This window comes from Sminthopsis crassicaudata, chromosome 3, assembly GCF_048593235.1.
Source record: "Sminthopsis crassicaudata isolate SCR6 chromosome 3, ASM4859323v1, whole genome shotgun sequence".
Classification (NCBI taxonomy): Eukaryota; Metazoa; Chordata; class Mammalia; order Dasyuromorphia; family Dasyuridae; genus Sminthopsis; species Sminthopsis crassicaudata.
The window spans coordinates 302,696,369-302,715,497 of record NC_133619.1 but is presented as its reverse complement, the minus strand read 5'-3'; the positions used below and the strand labels follow the sequence as shown (position 1 = coordinate 302,715,497).

At 36.3% G+C, this 19,129-nt stretch overlaps 1 protein-coding gene across 2 annotated transcripts in view; it reads right to left on the bottom strand.

Moving 5' to 3' along the window:
* The window catches only part of TBC1D23 (TBC1 domain family member 23), a 55,093-nt gene extending 37,010 nt beyond the window's left edge, over nt 1-18,083 (bottom strand). The window contains exons 1-3 of one of the 2 annotated variants that reach the window (XM_074301012.1): nt 17,763-18,083; nt 854-965; nt 335-440 (exon numbers count right to left, since the gene is read on the bottom strand). In XM_074301012.1, coding sequence (XP_074157113.1) covers nt 335-440; nt 854-965; nt 17,763-17,968 — 424 coding nt within the window. In that variant the 5' untranslated portion in view covers nt 17,969-18,083. The remainder of the gene's footprint in view (nt 1-334; nt 441-853; nt 966-17,762) is intronic. The other variant, XM_074301011.1, reaches the window with a different exon arrangement.
* Nucleotides 18,084-19,129: the final 1,046 nt, after the last annotated feature.

Genomic DNA, 19,129 nt, shown 5'->3' with positions numbered 1-19,129 from the left:
TACACTGTACTTGTAAATTGGAGATTTCTTGTATAGATGATCAAAACATAGCTTACATTGCAACAAAAATAAGAGATAATAAAAATGTGGATACAAGAACATGAAGAACTGAGCATATAGCGTAAAGAGCAAATCTTTTTTTCCCAATCATTAAAGATTTCTGCAACTTGATGCAATTTTTTTCATCTACAATCTCTCCTCAAAAAGGGTCATATACTACTTTGAATAAATATCAAAATGAAACCAGAGATTTTCTAAGGGTCAGGGCTCTTACAATATTTTTAATAATTTCTAGATTTCATATAAACAACTTGAAAATAATTTTCATGCTTACCAATGAGCTCTTGGCAATCCTTGTGAATTGTAGTCTGTTCTGGAAGATCCAGATTACCATCCCAAGATGCTAAACTGTCACCTTTCCCTGCAACATTTAAAGCAATCTAGAAGAGAAAAAGAAAAAAATCCAATCATTTCCTATTTTCTATATTTAGAAAATCCAAATGAATGTTGAAAACTATCCCTGCATATATTTGGAAAAATAAAACACTATTAAAAAAAAAAAAAAAAAAGAATAGACTTTTATACAGTACTTGCTATCTGGAGTTACTATCAACCCTAAAACTTAGCACATGGGAGTGTAACTTTTATTACAACTTTTATTAACCTTAATTAACTTAATTAAAATAAGCTTAATCCCAATTAAGCATTATTGGGAAATTCCTTCCCAAATTTTACAGAAACAGTGCTTTGATAATAACATCTACAGTAATCTTCAAATACTCAAATGAGTATTGAAAATGATATATCCTTCAAGCACTGAGTTATTATAAATTATACTTTCATTCCAATTTACCTTCCAAACTTTTGCCCTCAAATCAGCAGGTAGTGGTCTCCCTTGAATTATATTCCTCAAAGTTTCAAGATCACAACCTCCAGTTTCCAAAGCTTCTCCAAGATCTTTTTCCCTACAGAAAAAAAAAAAAAAAAAAAAGAAAGAAAGAAAAGAAAAGAAAGGGCCTTCCAATTAAAGAAAAACTTTTTTTTCCCCCCCAGAGAATGTTATCTATTCAGGACACAATAATACTCTGTGATATCTGCAGATACCCCATTTTTCATAGCTAAGGCCCAAGAAGGAAAAGCAAGGCCTTGAGCTTGGCATAAAAATAATTCTTTGTGCTCACCTTCTGGATGATCTTACCCTCTGTCAAAATGTATTGTTTTGACCAGCACCAAGTGTACTTGAGTGATTTATGATTTTACATTAAACGATATTTGTTAGGAGCAGCTAGGTGGTAAAGTGATCACCAGCTCTGAAATCAGGAAGACCTGAGTTCAAATCTAGCTTCAGACACTTTATACTTCTTAGCTGTGTGACTCTGGACAAGTCACTAAACCCAACTGCCTCAGCAAAAAAATAAAAAATTTGATATTTGTTGGAGCTTCCCCATTTTCCCCAGGTAGAGCCAAAAGTAGCAGACATGGTGAAGAGGCTAGTAATAAACCAAACCAATTTTCATGCTTGTAACCAGTTAAAGGAATCTCAACCTCTAAAACCACTATTTACTCATGACCTAAGAATGACTGTGTTGAAAGGCCTATTGATCCTATTGACACAAGTCAAAGAGGATGATTTCCTTGATTAAGATTCTAGCTTAGGAAACAGAATGAAGGGCATAGGTAGATTGATTTATTCCTTATTAAGGAATAAAAGTCATCATTTCTTCCACTGAGACAAGATATAAGGAAGAGACGGTTGGGAATGAAACTATTAGCATTTCCTGAATGTTGTAGGTGTGGGAAAACTGGGACACTGATACATTGTTGGTGGAATTGCGAATACATCCAGTTATTCTGAAGAGTAATTTGGAATTATGCTCAAAAAGTTATCAAACTGTGCACACCCTTTGATCGAGCAGTGTTACTACTGGGTTTATATATCCCAAAGAGATATGTGTAAGAATGTTTGTGGCTGCCCTCTTTGTAGTGACAAGAAACTGGAAATTGAATGGATGCCCATCAACTGGAGAATAGTTAGGTAAATTGTGGCATATGAATGTTATGGAATATTATTGTTCTGTAAGAAATGACCCAGCAGGATGATTTCAGAAAGGCCTGGAGAGACTTACATGAACTGATGCTGAGTGAAATGAGCAGGACCAGGAGATCATTATATACTTCAACAACAATAATACTATATGATGATCAATTCTGATGGACGTGGCTCTCTTGAACAATGAGATAAACTAAATCAGTTCCACTTGTTCAATAATGAATAGAACCAGCTACATGCTGAGAAAGAACTTTGGGAAATGAGTATGAAACACTACATAACATTTCCAATCCCTCTGTTTTTATCCGCTTGCATTTTTTATTTCCTTCTCAGGTTAATTTTAACTTATTTCAAAGTCTGATTCTTCTTATGGAGCAAAATAATTGTATGGATATATATACATATATTGTACTTAACATATACTTTAACATATTTAACATGTATTGGTCTACCTGCCATCTGGGGGGAGGGGTGGAGGAAAGGAGGGGAAAAGTTGGAACAGAAGGTTTTGCAAGGGTCAGTGCTGAAAAATTACCCATGCATATGTCTTGTAAATAAAAAGCTATAATAACAATAATAACAATAATAATAATAATAATAATAATAATAATAATGATAATGATAAAGAAACTAATAGCATTTCTCAGAAAAGTGAACTTTAGCTTGTAAGCATTTTTATCTTGAGGTTTACTGGCTAGATTTTCTTCTTAAGAAGTAAACCAATCTGATTGAAATTGGCCAACAGGTCCTAGGTCAAGCTCAATTTGGTTATTGGTCCTGACTGACTTAGATTGAATGTAAATAGCAGTCATTTCTCCTTTGGCCACAGGTGCTAAAACTCATCCCTTCCCAGATTCATTTATTTAGATTTTTTTTTTGGGGGGGGGACTAGCTGGAAAAGGAGATTTGATTGAGGTAACTATAACTGGTTGAAGACCTTAGCTTAAAAAGACCAAGCTCTCTTGTTGCATCTAGGGCCATCTCCAGTCCTGATCTATATCTGGCCACTGGACCCAGATGACTCTGGAGCAGACAGTGAGGCAGGTAACCTTGCACAGCTTTCCCCTAAATCCACTTCACTTGCATGTCACAGCATCACCTCCCTGATGTCAGGGTCTTCTTGAGAATGAAGAACAAACAACCATCACAATTTTCCTCAATTTGAAATTAAAACTTCTATTTGATTCCTGACTATCCTGTCTCTGGCTCAGTTTGTTTCACTCCAGACCATTCATAGTTTAGAGACTGGTTCAGGTCCAACTGACCATCCATAGACTATTAAAGACTTGAAAATTTTTCTAGAAAATTATTAATGAGAAGTTTTGCTGCTTAAAAGGGTAAAGTGTCAGCTACCCAGAAAAATCAGCCCATCTAAGGGTTCTGAATTTTACAGTTTTACAGTATATAATTTTCAGTATCTTTAAAGAGTTTGGATTCTGCATCAATAACAACAAGCTCATCATTATGTAACATATATTGTAAACATTCTTCTAACAAATTAAAGAATGGAGTATTCCATTTGGAATCAGAAAACTAGTATCATTGCTAATGTCCTTTGTGATATTGAAAAATACATATTTTTATTCTTATCAATGAATACTTTATTTTCATCAATAAAACAAAGCTAACTTATTTCTTATAAACTGGTTTGAAGATATCAAATAATTTCTCAATATGTTGATCTCTTTAGAGAAGAATTACTAAATGATTAATGCTGTAATTCACAAAATTCTAATAAACCAACTTGTACAATATTCAATATAGATACAATTTATATAATTTTAAATGAACACCTAAGACATGTTATAGAGTGTGTATGTGTGTGTACACACACACACAACACACACACAAACTTATCACATCTATAGTCAAAAATGAGGGAGGGAGAGGAAAAGGGAGGGGAAAGAAATGCATTAATTAAAATCTTGCAGAATGCCAGTGTTATATCTAATAAGAGTTTGATCAAACTGTGATGGACTTGGCTCTTTTCAACAATGACATGATTCAAGGCAATTCCAATAAACTTGTGATGGAACAAGCTATTTGCATCTAGAGAGAGAACTATGGAGATTGAATGTGGATCAAAGCATGATGTTTTCATCTTTTTTTGGTGGTGATGTTTTGTTTGCTTGGTTTTTTTTTCTTTCTCATGTTCCCCTCATTCCCTTTTGTGGCCTGATTTTTTTTTTTGCACAGTAGGACATATATGTAAATGTTTAGAAGAATTGCATATGTCTAAACTAGAATGGATTGCTTGCTATCTAGGGGAGAGAAGGGGGAGAGTTGGGAAAGGGAGAGACCTTTTGCAAAAATTATTTTGGAATTTTTTTTGAAAAAATAAAAAGCTATTAAAAAAAGTTTCAAAATTTCAAAAAATTATGATAAAGGGTACACATCAGAAGAAAAACAAATTACGATTGAAACTATCACGAGTGAATCTAGAATACAGTACACATACTTCATTTCACTTTAATAGGCATCATGTAGAAACATAGTCTGCCCTTCCCCCACCCTCACCACTAATCTTCAATTCTAGGTAACCTCTGTTCTGCTATCCAATTTCGCCATTCCTACAGCTTCTTTGGTTGCTGAGCATCATTGTAGAAAGTCACAAAATTGAGTCCATTTCAAATAGTATAAATTTATTATAAGAAAACCTTTGGTAATTCCCCAAGTGGTACTTCTCAACTCTTACTGACTCCCTATTTCATTCTCCACAATAATTACTACAAAATCGATAATGTCCAACTTTATTTCTACAAATGATCTTGCCTCTTACTTCACAAAGACTGAGGTTATCTTTCTGACAAGAACTTTCTCAACTTCCCTCCTTGAAGCCTTTCAGCTTTATTTCCAACTGTCTCTTCCTTATTTCTTGTTTCAGTGGAACAGATGATGCCTTTTATTCCTTACTAAAGCCAAAAATCAACCTACCTGTGCCCTACATTGTTTCCTCAGCCGAGACTCACTTGCCTCAAATATCTCTCTAAGTACCCCTATCTCACTAGCTCCTTAACATCTTATTAAAAACTCTCAACCTCTTTAATTCTAAAAAGCACCTTTTCCTCAACCTTCTATTTCATCAAATTTCCATTCTTTTTCTTTCCATTCCCTGATAGACTTTTAAATTCCAAAGTCTCAAATTAGTTTCTTCAATCCCTGGTAACCTTTTCATTTAGGGTAGTGTAATTTTTTGCAATCTAGTTTTTCTCTCCATGATTCTAATGAAATTGGTTTTCTCAAAGGTTACCAACTACCTTCTTATTTCTTAATCATATGTTTTTTTTTCATATTTCTTTACCTCTCTCCAGCATGTAAAAGTACTGAGGTTTAACAGTCTCTTTCCTTATTTTCTGATTTCACACTTCTTTGGTTTCCTCAATCTCTTTAATCCACTTGTGTAATATTCTTCTTTAAAATATAATGTTCTCTGGGAGCAGGTTTCTTGGGGGGCTTCTGGAAGCAGCCTTAGTTTCATTTCAGTTCAGTGTAATCACAAGTGCAGCCAGGTATTAAAAGTCCAAATCCTTTATTGTCTCTTCCAAAATCTTATCTCATCCACTTTGGGCTCGGCTAGTTTTCTGGAGGCCTTCCAAGATCTTCGTTTCAGTGTTCTCCTGCCACCACTTCTCTGTTTTCCTTCATTCTGTCCAAATGCCTTCTGTGGCTTGTGAATCTCCTCCACTGAATGCTGGTTTGTTAATCTCCCGGAGTCAATCCTGATTGAGGCTCCTAGTTTATATATGCTCTCTTAAAGGTGTGAATCTTGTGGAACTGTAGTAAGTACTAAGTACATCTAGAGAACTGTTAAGCACCCTGCTAAATAAACATTGTTCCTATCAATTCCACTGACTTAGCACCTTGTAAGAATTCTAACACACTTGTATTTCACTCTCCTTCTCTGGAGCTCCTAAAATAGATCTCAAAGATTCCGTCTGTAGTTCTCTTCTCTTTATGTGAATATACCATCTTCCCTTGACAATCACATTCACTCCCACATCTTCAATGACCTTCAATGTCTTCTATCAAGACAATGTTATTTCTCTGTCCCATCTCTCTGCCTTTTTATTGGCTAATCATTTTGCCTGGAATATTCTCCCTCCTTACCTCCACCTTCCTTCAAGATTCAGCTTAAATATTACTTCTTCTTTCCTGAACTGGATAAAGCACAGGACCTGAAGTGAGAAGACCTAAATTCAAAGCCAACTTTGGAAACTTACTAGCTGCATGATCCTGGGCAAATTTGTCTTTTTCCTCAAATATAAAATGGGTATAACAATATCACCTATACCTCACAGGTTTGTTTTTAGGGTCAAATGGGTTAATATTTATAAAAAGCACTTAGCACAGTGCTGGATATATGGTCAGGGTCTGTGTTTCTAACTAGTTTTGCACTTTGAGGACTTAGTATAACTCCATTTCTGGAATATATTCCCAGGTGATAAGAAGTACTAGTAACTGCCTCATGACTTAGTTTAGCTTTGCTACAACAATACATACATAGTCCTTTAAGGATTATGAAGTGCTTTAAAAATATTCTCTCATTTTACCCTCACAACAACCCCAGGAGATAGATATTTCCCAAAGCTCTCTCCCCCTACAACCTGGAAAAAATTTTTTTTTCCAATCTCAAATTTTTCTATAACATTTTGTCTGAATCTCTCCTTTGTTCCTACTACATTGTAAAATGTATCATTTATTTATATATACAAAGTCAGAAAATCCTGGATTTGGAATTCAGATCTAGGTTTGGATGTTAGTGCTACTATAACATAATGGCATGACTATTTTCTTAGATAAGGCAAGATTCTGAGGACATGCCCAGGATTATATATCTCACAGGTAAATGTAATCCATGAATATTTCTGTCCAAAAGATGGGCATAATCAATCTCACATCATAGGAAAATTGTCAGCTGTATGTCTGGACTAGAGAAGAAAAGGAATAAAAACCATGAGTCCAATTAGGAAGCTATCACAGTCCAGGTAAGAGCCCACAAGGAGACTGAACAGCATGTGTTCAAGTTTGTAAAGAAAATGAGAGGGAGTTAAAAGATGTTTAGCTCATGCAATCCTAACTGAGTAAATTCTTTTATCTCATTTCAGTCAGGTCTTCAGTGCAGAAAGGCAGTCCTTTAATGTCCAGTCTCCTGAGGATTGTCCCATACTTTCTCTTTTTTCAAACTTTCCACTCCACCCTCTCCTTCAGTTCTGTCAAAAGAAGAATTTACCATACAATTGACTCAGAAAATAAAGATAACTCAGGCTTTTCCTTAGTCTCTACATCTCAATGTTGCTTTTTAGTCATTATCACTCAAGTTTTCCTGATTCCAGGCAAGCAATTTGATGTTATATATACAAAAACAGTCATGCATAATATGTATAATACTTCCCCTGTTGTGAAAGAAAACACACCAAAAAAAGTTAAAAAAAAAAAAAAAAGCTTCATCTGCATTCAAACTGTTGTTTCTCTGAAGATGGATAGCATTTTAAAAATAAATTCTTCAAGGTATTCTGATGGAAATGGATATCTTCAACATAAAGAAGATCCAACTCACTTCCAGTTGATCAATGATGGACAGAAATAACTATACCCAGAGAAGGAACACTGGGAAGTGAATGTAAATTGCTAGCACTACTGTCTATCTACCCAGGTTACTTATACCTTCGGAATCTAATACTTAATGTGCAACAAGAAAATGGTATTTACACACATATATTGTATCTAGGTTATATTGTAACACATGCAAAATGTATGGGATTGCCTGTTATCAGGGGGAGGGGGGGATAATTTGGAAAAATGAATACAAGGGATAATATTATAAAAAAAATTACTCATGTATATATACTGTGGGAAAAAAATTCTAAATAAAAAAATTAAAAATAAAAAAAATTTAAAAATAAAAAATAAAATAAAATAAAATCTTCAGAATTGTTTTTGACCACTGTATTACTGAAAGTAGCTGTCATTCAGAATTTTACCATCATAATTGCTAATGTATAAAATGTTCTGATCCTGGTCATTGCACTTAACATCAGTTCATCTAAGTCTTTCCAGGTTTTTCTGAGAGCATCCTGCTCATCATTTCTTATAGCACAATAGTATTCCATCACAATCATATACCACAATTTCTTCAACTATCCCCTAGTTAATGGATATCCCTTCAATTTCTAATTCTTTGCAATCACTAAAAGAGCAGCTATAAGTAATTTTGTATAGATCCTTCTCCTTTTTGCTTTTTTATCTTTTTGGGGATACCAACCTAGAAGTGTTATCGCTCTATCAAAGAATATACATGGTTTTATAATCCTTTGGGCATATTTCCAAATTGTTCTACAGAATGATTTAATCAGTATACAACTTCAATTTTCCTACCTCCCCTCCAACATGTCATTTTTCTTTTCCATCATATTAGTCAATCTTATAAGTGTGGGGTGGTACCTCAATTATTTTAATTTGCAATCTCTACCATAATGACTATATACCAACTAGTGTTCTCTGCTCATTTCACTGTGTATACATTCAAGTATTCTCAAGTTTCTCTGAAAATCCCTTTCATCATTTCCTATAACACAATAATATTCTATTGCATTCCTATTCATTCCATTCCCCAAATGATGAGCAGCTCCTTAATTTCCAGTTCTTTGCTAGCATAAAAAAAGCTATCATAGATCTTTTTGTACACATGGGTTCTTTGGTCTCTCTGGGGTTATTAGCATAGCAGTGATATACCCAGTTTATTAACTTTTTAAATAGAGTTCAAAATTGCTTTTCATAGCCACTAAACCAATTCATAGCTTCACAAACAATTCCCTAGTCACCCTAAGTTGCCTTAGCCCTCTGACCAGAATCTTTGTCCTAGAATCTCCTCCTCCCTCTCCATAACTTTTTGTTTGAAACCATAATTATTTCAATTCTGTCAATGCTCCTGGTATGTAACTATCTACTCTTCTATGGTTCTACTCTCTAACCCTGAAACCTTCCAAATCAAAATATTCCACTAGTTCTTTCTATTTAATCTCCACCAAGAAGAATGCAAAGCAGGGCATTAAAGACAGAGATTGTCTTTCTTTTGTATTTGTTTCTTTAACATGTAACTTAGTGTTTGGTACATATTAAGCATTTAAGAAATGCTTTTTTATTCATATGCTGGCACTGAACTGGAACTTGAAAGAATGGATTTCAAGGGGGAAGGGAAAGCAATGAAAGGAACTTCAGGCAAATGGTACAACTGAAGCAAAGAATGAGAGATGAGAAAAAACAAGCCAAGAAGAAAAGCATTGCTTTGGTGGAACACAGACTAGATTCAAGACGAGTAGTTTAAGATAAGGTTGGAAAGTAAACTGGGCACAAGTGGTAGAGATCCTTGAATGTCAGAATGAAAATTTTATACTTTATTCAGTAGGCAACAGAAAGCTAATGAAAGTCTAAGGCAAAATATGACATGATCAGATTGACATTTTAAAGCTATTAACAACTGTATGAAAAATTGTTCCATATGACTAATACTAAGAAAAATGCAACTTGAATAACTGAAATTTCACTTCATATTCAATAAATTAAAAACATATGACAAAATATGGGAATAGTCAATATTGAAGGGGTTACATAAAGACCAACATATTAATGTATAGTTGATAGAACTGTGAAAATTTTAATTTTTGAATTTAAGCACTAAATTAAAACAAACATTTTCATATACAAGAAGGATAGGATTCTACATGAAACTGTATTATGTACAACTTGTTTTCCTTTTAAGTAATAAATTCAACATGTTACTTTCAAAGCTGCAATATCTGTCTTTCCTTTGAGCATTCCTTCTGTTCTCTTCTGTATATGTTTTTAGAAAGTATTTCAATTACCCTCTTTTTTTTTTTTTTTTTTTTTTGATACAAGAAAAATACTCAGCACCTGTGAAAGATATCTAAAAGAAAAATGACTAGAGTAGAAAGATCAGGGAGAAAGATCTTAAAATAGTAAAGGAAGAGATAATGGAACTAGGGTGATCACTGGAGTGAAAGACAAATATGTGCATTAAAGTAGAATCAAATTACTTGTCAACTGTCTAGAAATGTAGTAGAAATGGCAAGGAAGAGGGAAGAGTCAAGATAATTCCATTTTTTCAAATGGCTACTATAGACAAGAACAAAAGTATCAGGTAATGATGTAAATGGAAAGAACAAAAAAAAAATTATAATGACAAAGCTTGCTACTAAAGAAAAGCTGAGCACATGTACCTCTCCTTCATGCTCACAAAAACACTGTTGGTGAAGCTATGAATTGATTCAACCACTTGAAAAACAATCTGGACTACTACTAGACTTATAAGTGATTTAAAAAAAAAAAAAAAGATGATAAATAAGGTGTTGAGTGTAGACTGATTTTTCAAAGATTTGGGCAGTGAAAGGGAAGAATTCTAGGGGAAAACTGAATCAAGAGATGTTTACTTCAGGAAAAGGGAGGCCCAGAATTATAGGGGTTTTAGGTGAAAGGGCCCTTAGATATGATATAGTCTAGCCCCTTCATTTTATAAAGAAACCGAATCCCAGAAAAATTAAATGACCTGTCCAAGGTATTAAGTGGAGAATTGGAAGAATTTGAAGCAAGCAGGTCTTGATTTTAAATCCAGTTTTCTTTCTATTTCACCATAATGTAAGTTTGTAGGGAATACAGGGGAAAAAAAAAGAGAGAGAGAGAGTTGACAGATCAATAATATGACTGATGAAACAAGACCTCCAAGAGACGGACAAGATGGAGCACACTAGTTGAAGGTTTCCTTGAAAATAAGGTTAGCTATACCTCTGAGATTCTCAGACTACACTGATCTACACAGCCCAGAAATATAGCAGTTACAATCTTCAATGACTCAGGTCAAAGGTTGGAAACAGACAATCCTTAAAGGAGAAAATGAAAATTGATTAAAAAAAAAATGCCAATCAAAAAAAATTTTAAGTACTAACTTTACAACCCTGATGCTGGTAACAAAAGTTACAAATAGGACTTATGAAACGTATAACCTTCAGCTCAGTAATTCCTCTGCAGAGTACATGCTAAAGATACTAATTAAAAGTTAAGGAAAAAAAGGATGTGGGAAAAAAAATGATAGGGAATGAAACCTGTGGTAAACTGGAACTAAGAAATCCTTCTATCAATATAAATTGGTCAACACCTTTTCTGCAATTATATTCATAGAAATATGCTAAGGGCAGCTAGGTGGCCCAGTGGATAGAGCACTAACCCTAAAGTCAGGAGGACCTGACTTCAAATCTGTTCTCAGACACTTAATACTTTTTAGCTGTGTGATCTTGGACAAGTCACTTAACCCCAATTGCCACAGCAAAAACCAAAAATATATATATGTCAAAATACTTAAGATGTTAAATGACTTGTACAGAGTTACAGCATATTTCAAAGGTAGAACCTAAGTTAGGTCTTGAGGTTCTAAGACTAGCTTTCTATTACTATATAACATGCTGCCTTTCCCACCTTAACGATATTGATATATTGCACAATAACTTTGAAAAGCTCTTCTTGAGAGAGATCTGTGTATGATCAGAATTTAATAAGAGGTGGAATTTGGATCTAGGTCTTCTGATTCTCATTTACTGCAATTTTTTTTTTTTATTAAAGCTTTTTATTTACAAAACATATGCATGGCTAATTTTTCAACATTGACCCCTACAAAGCCTTCTGTTTCAAATTATCTCCACCTTCTCCCCACTCTCTCCCCTAAATGGCAGGTAGGCCAATACATGTTAAATATGTTAAAATATTAAATCTAATATATGTATTCATATTTATACAGTTATCTTATGCAAAATTTAAATATTATATATATAAAATGATCTTATGTCCAACAATTGGGGTAGAAATATGTATACTTTTAGGTAGGGCAAAAAACATTTATGAAGCACTTAGGATATGCCCTTAAGTCCTGGGTATACAAATAGAGAGTCCTAGGTGTCCAGGAATTCACATTCCAATGGAGGAAACAACTACAAAGAAGATTTCAATTATAATTCAAACAGAAAGGTCCCCAAGACTTTTTCTACAAAGCAGATGATAATGTATCTTTTTCAGTGTCATTTTATTGATAATACTGCTATCTGTTGAAGACAGACAACATTTTATCACTGTATGGCAAAAATAACAAAAAATAAAGCATGACATGATATGATGCTGAGTGAAAAGAACAGAATTAGAGACAATGACTACAATCACATAAAAAATGACTATAGCAAACAAAGCTTTATAAACTACATAAATAGAAAACAGAAGGGGATACAGAGCAAATTTTGTTATTAAATGTAATTAACTTGAATTTTATGATTTTATTTAGGACTTTCTCTATTTTCATTTGTTATTTCTGAAGAATATTACATATATAATAAAAACTATTTTTACAAATAGCTATTTTGTAAGAAAATTTTTGTAGAGAAAGATTCCAAATCATTTCCAAGTTCCAACATGTTAATACTGCTGGATTTTATAGTCTTCCTTTTCCCTTGTTATTTTCCCAATTGGGTCTAAGCTCTTAGCGCTGACATTCAAATGTCTACAATATTACTCAACTTCCTCATTGCTCTCCTATATGAATCCCAAGATTCAGTTAAGCTGGACTTCTCACTATTCCACAAACACTTTTTCACCTCCATGCCTATGATGTTCTACTGCTCTCTCTATCAATTCTCTAAGGAGGGAAATCTGCCAAAACCATCTTCCTAAAACATGGGTCTGACAATGTCATGCTCAATTATTTCTGCTTCCTTAGTTCTTTCTGGCTTCTAAAATAAAATACAAACTCCAATTTCCCTATATGGCCTCATCCTAATTTTCCATTCTTACTTTATATTACTCCCTTTCATTCATTCTATTTTTCTATTCAAACTAGACTATTAGCTACTTCTGAACTTCTATTGCAACTCCCACCTTGATTCTGTTATAGAGAACACAAGCTTTTTCTCACATTATTATAAATTATTTTATATTAAAGCACTTTATTATAAAAATGCTTCTTCATCTCTTTTCAGAATTCTTTCTTCATAGCTTGCTTCAGTCCCACTGCCTCCAAGAAGCCTTCTGAAATCCTTTCAACCCACAAATTCCCTTGTATTTGCTCATCTGTGAATATATATGGAAGAATATAAGTGCAAGAATGACTCTTTCATTATTCTATCTCTAGCATCTTTACATAAATTAACATGAATAAATGGTAGCCCAACTTAACAATACTTCTCAATCTCTTCTAATAATCTGCTTCACTAGAAGACATGTGTAAAGGGTTGAACTCTGAGTAGGGGCACTGGAATCAGACAACTGAGCATTTAAGGCTAATTACCTATTGGACATTACTCTATTAGCATATGATTGGAAAATGGCTCTTCCCACTATTCTATGCTGACTCCATCTTTTGGTGTATACAGATAATTGTAGGACAAGCCAGGGTCACTTTTTGCAGTGGATGAGGAGAAGGGAGGTCGTGGAGAGCTTGTGTCTATTCCCTTCACTTCTCCCTTAAAGACCAAGGACTTTTGCTTATCTGGACTCCCACTGATTCTAAGGCATCCAGGGTGCTTAACCCGGACTTCACACATATGGATCCAAAAAGCAATTTCTTTGAACCTCTTATGGAGCTAATGTTCTGTCTATTTTTGCTACAGTTAATTGTGCAACTGGCTTCTCCCAGTAGATTATAAGTTTTATAACAATTAACTGGCCTATACCACAAAGATATCAAAAAGAGAAAAAATGTTTTGTTTCTCTATGTTCAAAAATATTTAAAGCAGTTCTTTTTATAACAAAGATATGAAAATTAAGGGATGCCCAACAGTAGGTGAATGGCTAAACAACTTAAGAAATAAAATGTGGGGTTTTGAACCATATTTTTTTCATTTAATAAAAACTTATTTTCTCCCTCTCAACTCTCTACTCTTATTAAAAAACAAAACACAACACAACTCTTGTAATAATAATAGTCAAGTAAAACAACTTCCTAAACTGACCATGTCCAAAAATATTCCAAGTCCATTATTTCTGTCAGGAAGTAACATGCTTCATCATTTCTGGATTTCAGGATGGTCATTACTATTAATCAGAGTACTTAAGTCTTTCAAACTTGTTTTTCTTACAGCACAACAGTATTCCATTATATTCATATACCATTATTTGTCCAGCCATTGTCCAATTGACAGGCATCCCCTTCATTTCCAGTTCTTTGCTGATACATATGGGGTCTTTTTCTGTTTTCTTTCACCTAGCAAAGAATTGCTGGGTCAAAAGGTTTGTGTACAATTGAGTAATATAATGGACTATTACTATCACAATGTAAGAAATAACAAGAGAGAGTTTTCAGAGAAACCTTAAGTAAGATAATAAATGTAAGGCATTTAGCACAATTCTCAGCTCATATGAGTTGTTTTAAAAAATTCTCTCAGAAAATTAAAAAAAAAAAAAAAATTATCTAGGGGCAGCTAGGTGGCGCAGTGGATAGAGCACCAGCCCTGAATGCAGAAGGACTCCAGTTCAAATCTGGTCTCAGACACTTAACACTTCCTAGCTGTGTGACCTTGGGCAAGTCACTTAACCCCAGCCTCAGAAAATTTAAAAAAAAAAAAATTCTCTGAAAGACTTCTGAATATTTATCAATGCAAGAACTAATAATGATTCCAGAACATCCCTGATAAAGCATACCACCCACTTTCCTCACAGAATGGCAATAGCCTCAAAGTACATAACAAGAAATACATTTTCAGGGACCATCATGGGAATCTTTTGCAAGACTATGCATATCTGTCACAATGGTTTTGTTTTTCTTCTTTTCTGATTAAGCTGGGGAGGTAGAAGAAGGGAAAAGGTGAGTAGTACTAAGGTTGTAAAAAAAACAAAGAAAAAAGGATCACTGAAGCATTTAAAAAAAATATATATATATATATATATATATATACAGAACAGAAGGAATCCAAAAAAGAAAACAAGAATGCTTTGAAAACTATTTGATGAACTTACTATTTACTTCAAAGAAAGGATGCTATACACAAGATACTTATAATTTGATGTATATTCCTTTTTCTGTTCTACTATCTATATAAATATGTTCATTTAATGTTTAAGTCAAGAATTTAAAATATTTTAAATTTGAATTACATGAGGAAAGTGTGTATTCATTTCTGTATCCCATTACTAACACAGTAACTTATAAATAATAAGTGTTCTATCATGTTCAATCCTCTTAAACAACTACCAAGTTCCAAGATCCCAAAGCACAGATATTAAAGCAGATAAAAGAAGACACTGTTCTTGGAGTAACTATCTTGGAACTTTCTCAAAAAAAGGGAAAATGTCTCTAACACAAAAACTGAAGTTTAACCAACACAAAGGGAAAACTGGGGAAATAATCTTTGAAAATTCCACATCTCATCTGAAGATTTGCTCCACCATAGCCCAATCTGAACAAAGACCTAGAACCCTTCAGTGTACCTTTTATTCCTGTCTCTGACTGTAAAGAACTTCCTTTAATAAGTCTCCTTTGGACATGTTTCATGGATTCACCTTTCCCCTTCCTAGTGCAGAGTTACCACATAATTACTTATTTGAAAAAATATTTACCACTATTAGAAGTTGAAAAAGGAAAGAAAAACTGTTCAACTCCCCTTTTTTAAATTCAAACTCACTCCATTTACCCCAAGGAGAGGCCCTAGTTTACCTGGACTATTGCAATAGTCACCTTACTGGTGTTCCTATGTCTCTCCTCAATCCAATCTATTCTCCATAAGGCTAGCAAACATTTCTAAGGCCTGTTCAAGAAGCTTTACCGGATCTGTTGCTTTGTTGGATAAACTACAAATTCTGCCTAGCTGCAAACAGCCACATGACCCAGTAGAGATGTACTGGGCCTGGAATCAGGAAAATCTAAGTTCAAACTTATCCTTATATAGTTGTATGTCCCAGAGCAAGTCACTCAGCCTCAGTTTCCTTTAACTGTAAAATGGGGTTAATAATAAAGCACTTAGCATAGTCCTTAGCACACAAGTCGTTACTTAATCAACTCTTGCTCCTTACCACAAACACAAACCTCCTACTGACTGCCCCCATACTTAGAATGCATTTTCACATCTATGAAACTGTAGCTTGGAAGACCAGTTCAAATATCATCTGCTTTAAAAGGTTTTTACTAATCCCTCCCTTGATTAGTATTTCTCCTTTGTAAGTAACACTTTCTATTTTTCTAAAACCCTTTATTAATTTATCCTGGTCAAGTGTAATCTCTTTAAAAGTATGGATAGCTTTTGTTCATATACCCGATGCTTCGCGCATTCCCAGCTCGTAACACGCAAGCTCCCTTCCAAGAAGAATGTTTTTATTCTTTGAACTAGTATTCCTAACTCCTTCTACAACACCTCACATATTACAGGACTTAACAAATGCTTGTTGATTGACAAAGAAGGCACTTATAAAAATGATTGTTGATGTTCTCAATTACATTATTCATCCTTTTAAAAAAATTATAGGTTTTCTTTACAATGGCCAAACTTTAAAGTTAACAGAACCTAATGAGTGGCAAACTAAAAAAATGGACCACACTCATATGTAATAACTGCGCTATTAGGTAGATTTACTTATTTTTTTAAATGGGAAAGTGGAAGCGAGTGTTGGCTTTTGGGAACTGATGTATCAATCTAGCAAAAGCCATCCATTTTTAAAAGTTAACAATAATGCTCGGGACATTTGCACGGTAAGCACCGAGTATATTAGCTTTTCAGAAACACTAGAATACACTTGGGTCACCTCTTGAGTTTTTACTATGTGAATGCCCAATATCATATAGCAGCTGCAGTAGTAATGAATAGAGAAACCATCACTAACAGACACCCTGATCAGAAATTAAGGACATTAGCGGACTAAGCGACCTCAGAAACTAGCAAACAAATCACTCAGAGTGAGACCAATCCGACCCACGCGTGTTATTCATTTCTGTGGGACTCGGCCTGACAAAATCCTCCGGGTTGGAAGACAGTGCGTGAGGGCAGGGAAGGTTGAAGAAATTATCTCTGAAGTTCAACTATTGGTGTCCTAGCAGACCCCACACCTAACAGTGCAAGGGGGAAAGCGCCTTTCCGTGCTCAGAGAAACCTGCACTGAAGGGAAGCCGTGTCACAGTTTAGATTTCACAGCAGCGTCCGGCCCGTTCTCCGCTCCCCCCGGCCCTCGGCAGGCACTCAGAACTCTCCATAACAGCCCCCGACAACATCCCCCGGTGTCACTTCTGGCTGCACCTGTCGGGGACCCTCCCCCACTCGAGCACTTCCACCAGGAGGGAGGGCAGTGACACACCCACTTCCGCGGAGGCTGAGAGCTACTAGAGTTTAGAGGGGGAAACACTTCCATCCGAGCAGGGAAGGAAAGGAGGCTCAGAGGGTGCCCCTTCCACGGGGATGAAGAAGCCCCTTCCATGGGGGTCCCTTCCTCCGGTCAAGGAGAGTCCTTTCCAGGGGTCGAGGAGCCGCTCCCCGTCTCCTCCGCTTCCTCCCGAGCCCAGCCCTGCTCACAAGGAGGAAGCAAAGAGGAAAGGGGAAGGGGCGGGGTGCGGCTCTCAGGTCCGCACGGATGGGGCCTCCGCAGACTGTCCCGCGCCGTCTGGGTTCCTCGGGTTTAGACGGGTGCCGGAGGGGAGCGGGGGCAGGCGGGCGCCTGATTCGCCCCAGGTTTCACTCACCAGCTGTCGCTGCCTGACGTTGGCGGCGGCGAAGCCTCCTCTCCTTCCGCCATTGCTGTTGACGTCCACGTCACTTTGCCGAAAAGTGAGCCAGCGACGGGGAGGACTCTGGGATCCCGTGTGTCGTAAAAAGTTCTCCAGATTCGGAGGCTGAGCGGGGAGGAAGTCAGAGGCTTAGAAGGGAGTAGAAAATTGAATGGGACCATGCAGGAGCAGGGACGTGATACGTCACGAGGCCCGAAGACGTCAACACGCTCTACCTCTTCCAGACTACATTTCCCGGCATGCAAAGTGCCCCGTATAGGGATGTAGGAGCAGGAGTCCAGTTGAACAGCTGTGTTTTCTCTGGCAACCTGCTGAGATTAGACACTACTTTAGATTGTTAGAAGGTCTCTAAAAGCTCTTTCATCATGTTGATGAGCAAACTGACGCTCAGGAAACTTAAGTGGCTTGCCCAGAGTTGATGTCTCTTCTCGTTCTGCATTCTTACCCCTGATTAACTCAAGTACGCCCCGGCGTCTCACGCGCTTTCCGCCTCTTCCTTAATTCTGACTCCAACAGAAATGGGGTAATTTGCGGTATGGACGAAAATGATGTGCGCGCTCAGGCTTCCTCCGAGGCGGTCCACATTCCACCTTTTTGCAAGAGGGTTTTCCTTCCCCCAGTCAATTATTTCTGAAATCACCCCAAAAACCCTGTATATGTTTTGCAAACCGACTATCGTGTCCCCTATTGGACTGTGAGCTCCTTGAGGGCTGGCTTTGTCTTTGCAAACACTGTGCCCTCACGTGGTAAGAGCATAATAAATGGTCACTGACTTTTCATAATTTCCTTACTTACACCGTGGAAGAATCGGTTCTTTACTCTCCAGTGGTCCTCACACTTTTTAAATAGGGGCCAGTTCACCGTCTGAGGGAGAGCCGGACTGTAGTAAAAGCAAAACCTCACACTGTGCCTCCGCCCCTCAGCCCATTTGCCACAAGGGGTTTTAGTTTGAGAACCCCTGGTACCTTTTTCCTTTCTTCTCCTCTCTTTTTTTTCCCCTTGAGGGTGCGGTTAAGTGACTTGCCCAGGGTCACACAGCTAGGAAGTGTTAAGTGTCTGAGACCAGATTTGAACTCTGGTCCTCCTGAATTCAGGGCTGGTGCTCTATCCACTGCGCCACTTAGCCACCTAGCCACCTAGCCACCCCTCCCTGGTACCTTTTTGGCTGTTTTGTTTTCACCTTCTTTCTCCATCCCTATAACCCTGCCACCTTTCACTGACTACAGCAGAGAGTGAGCCTATCAGTTGAAAGGTACTTGAAAAGTTACCTGGTATTTGTCCATCTTCTCTCCCTAAGTGAGTCTTAGTTTGTTTTCCGAAGA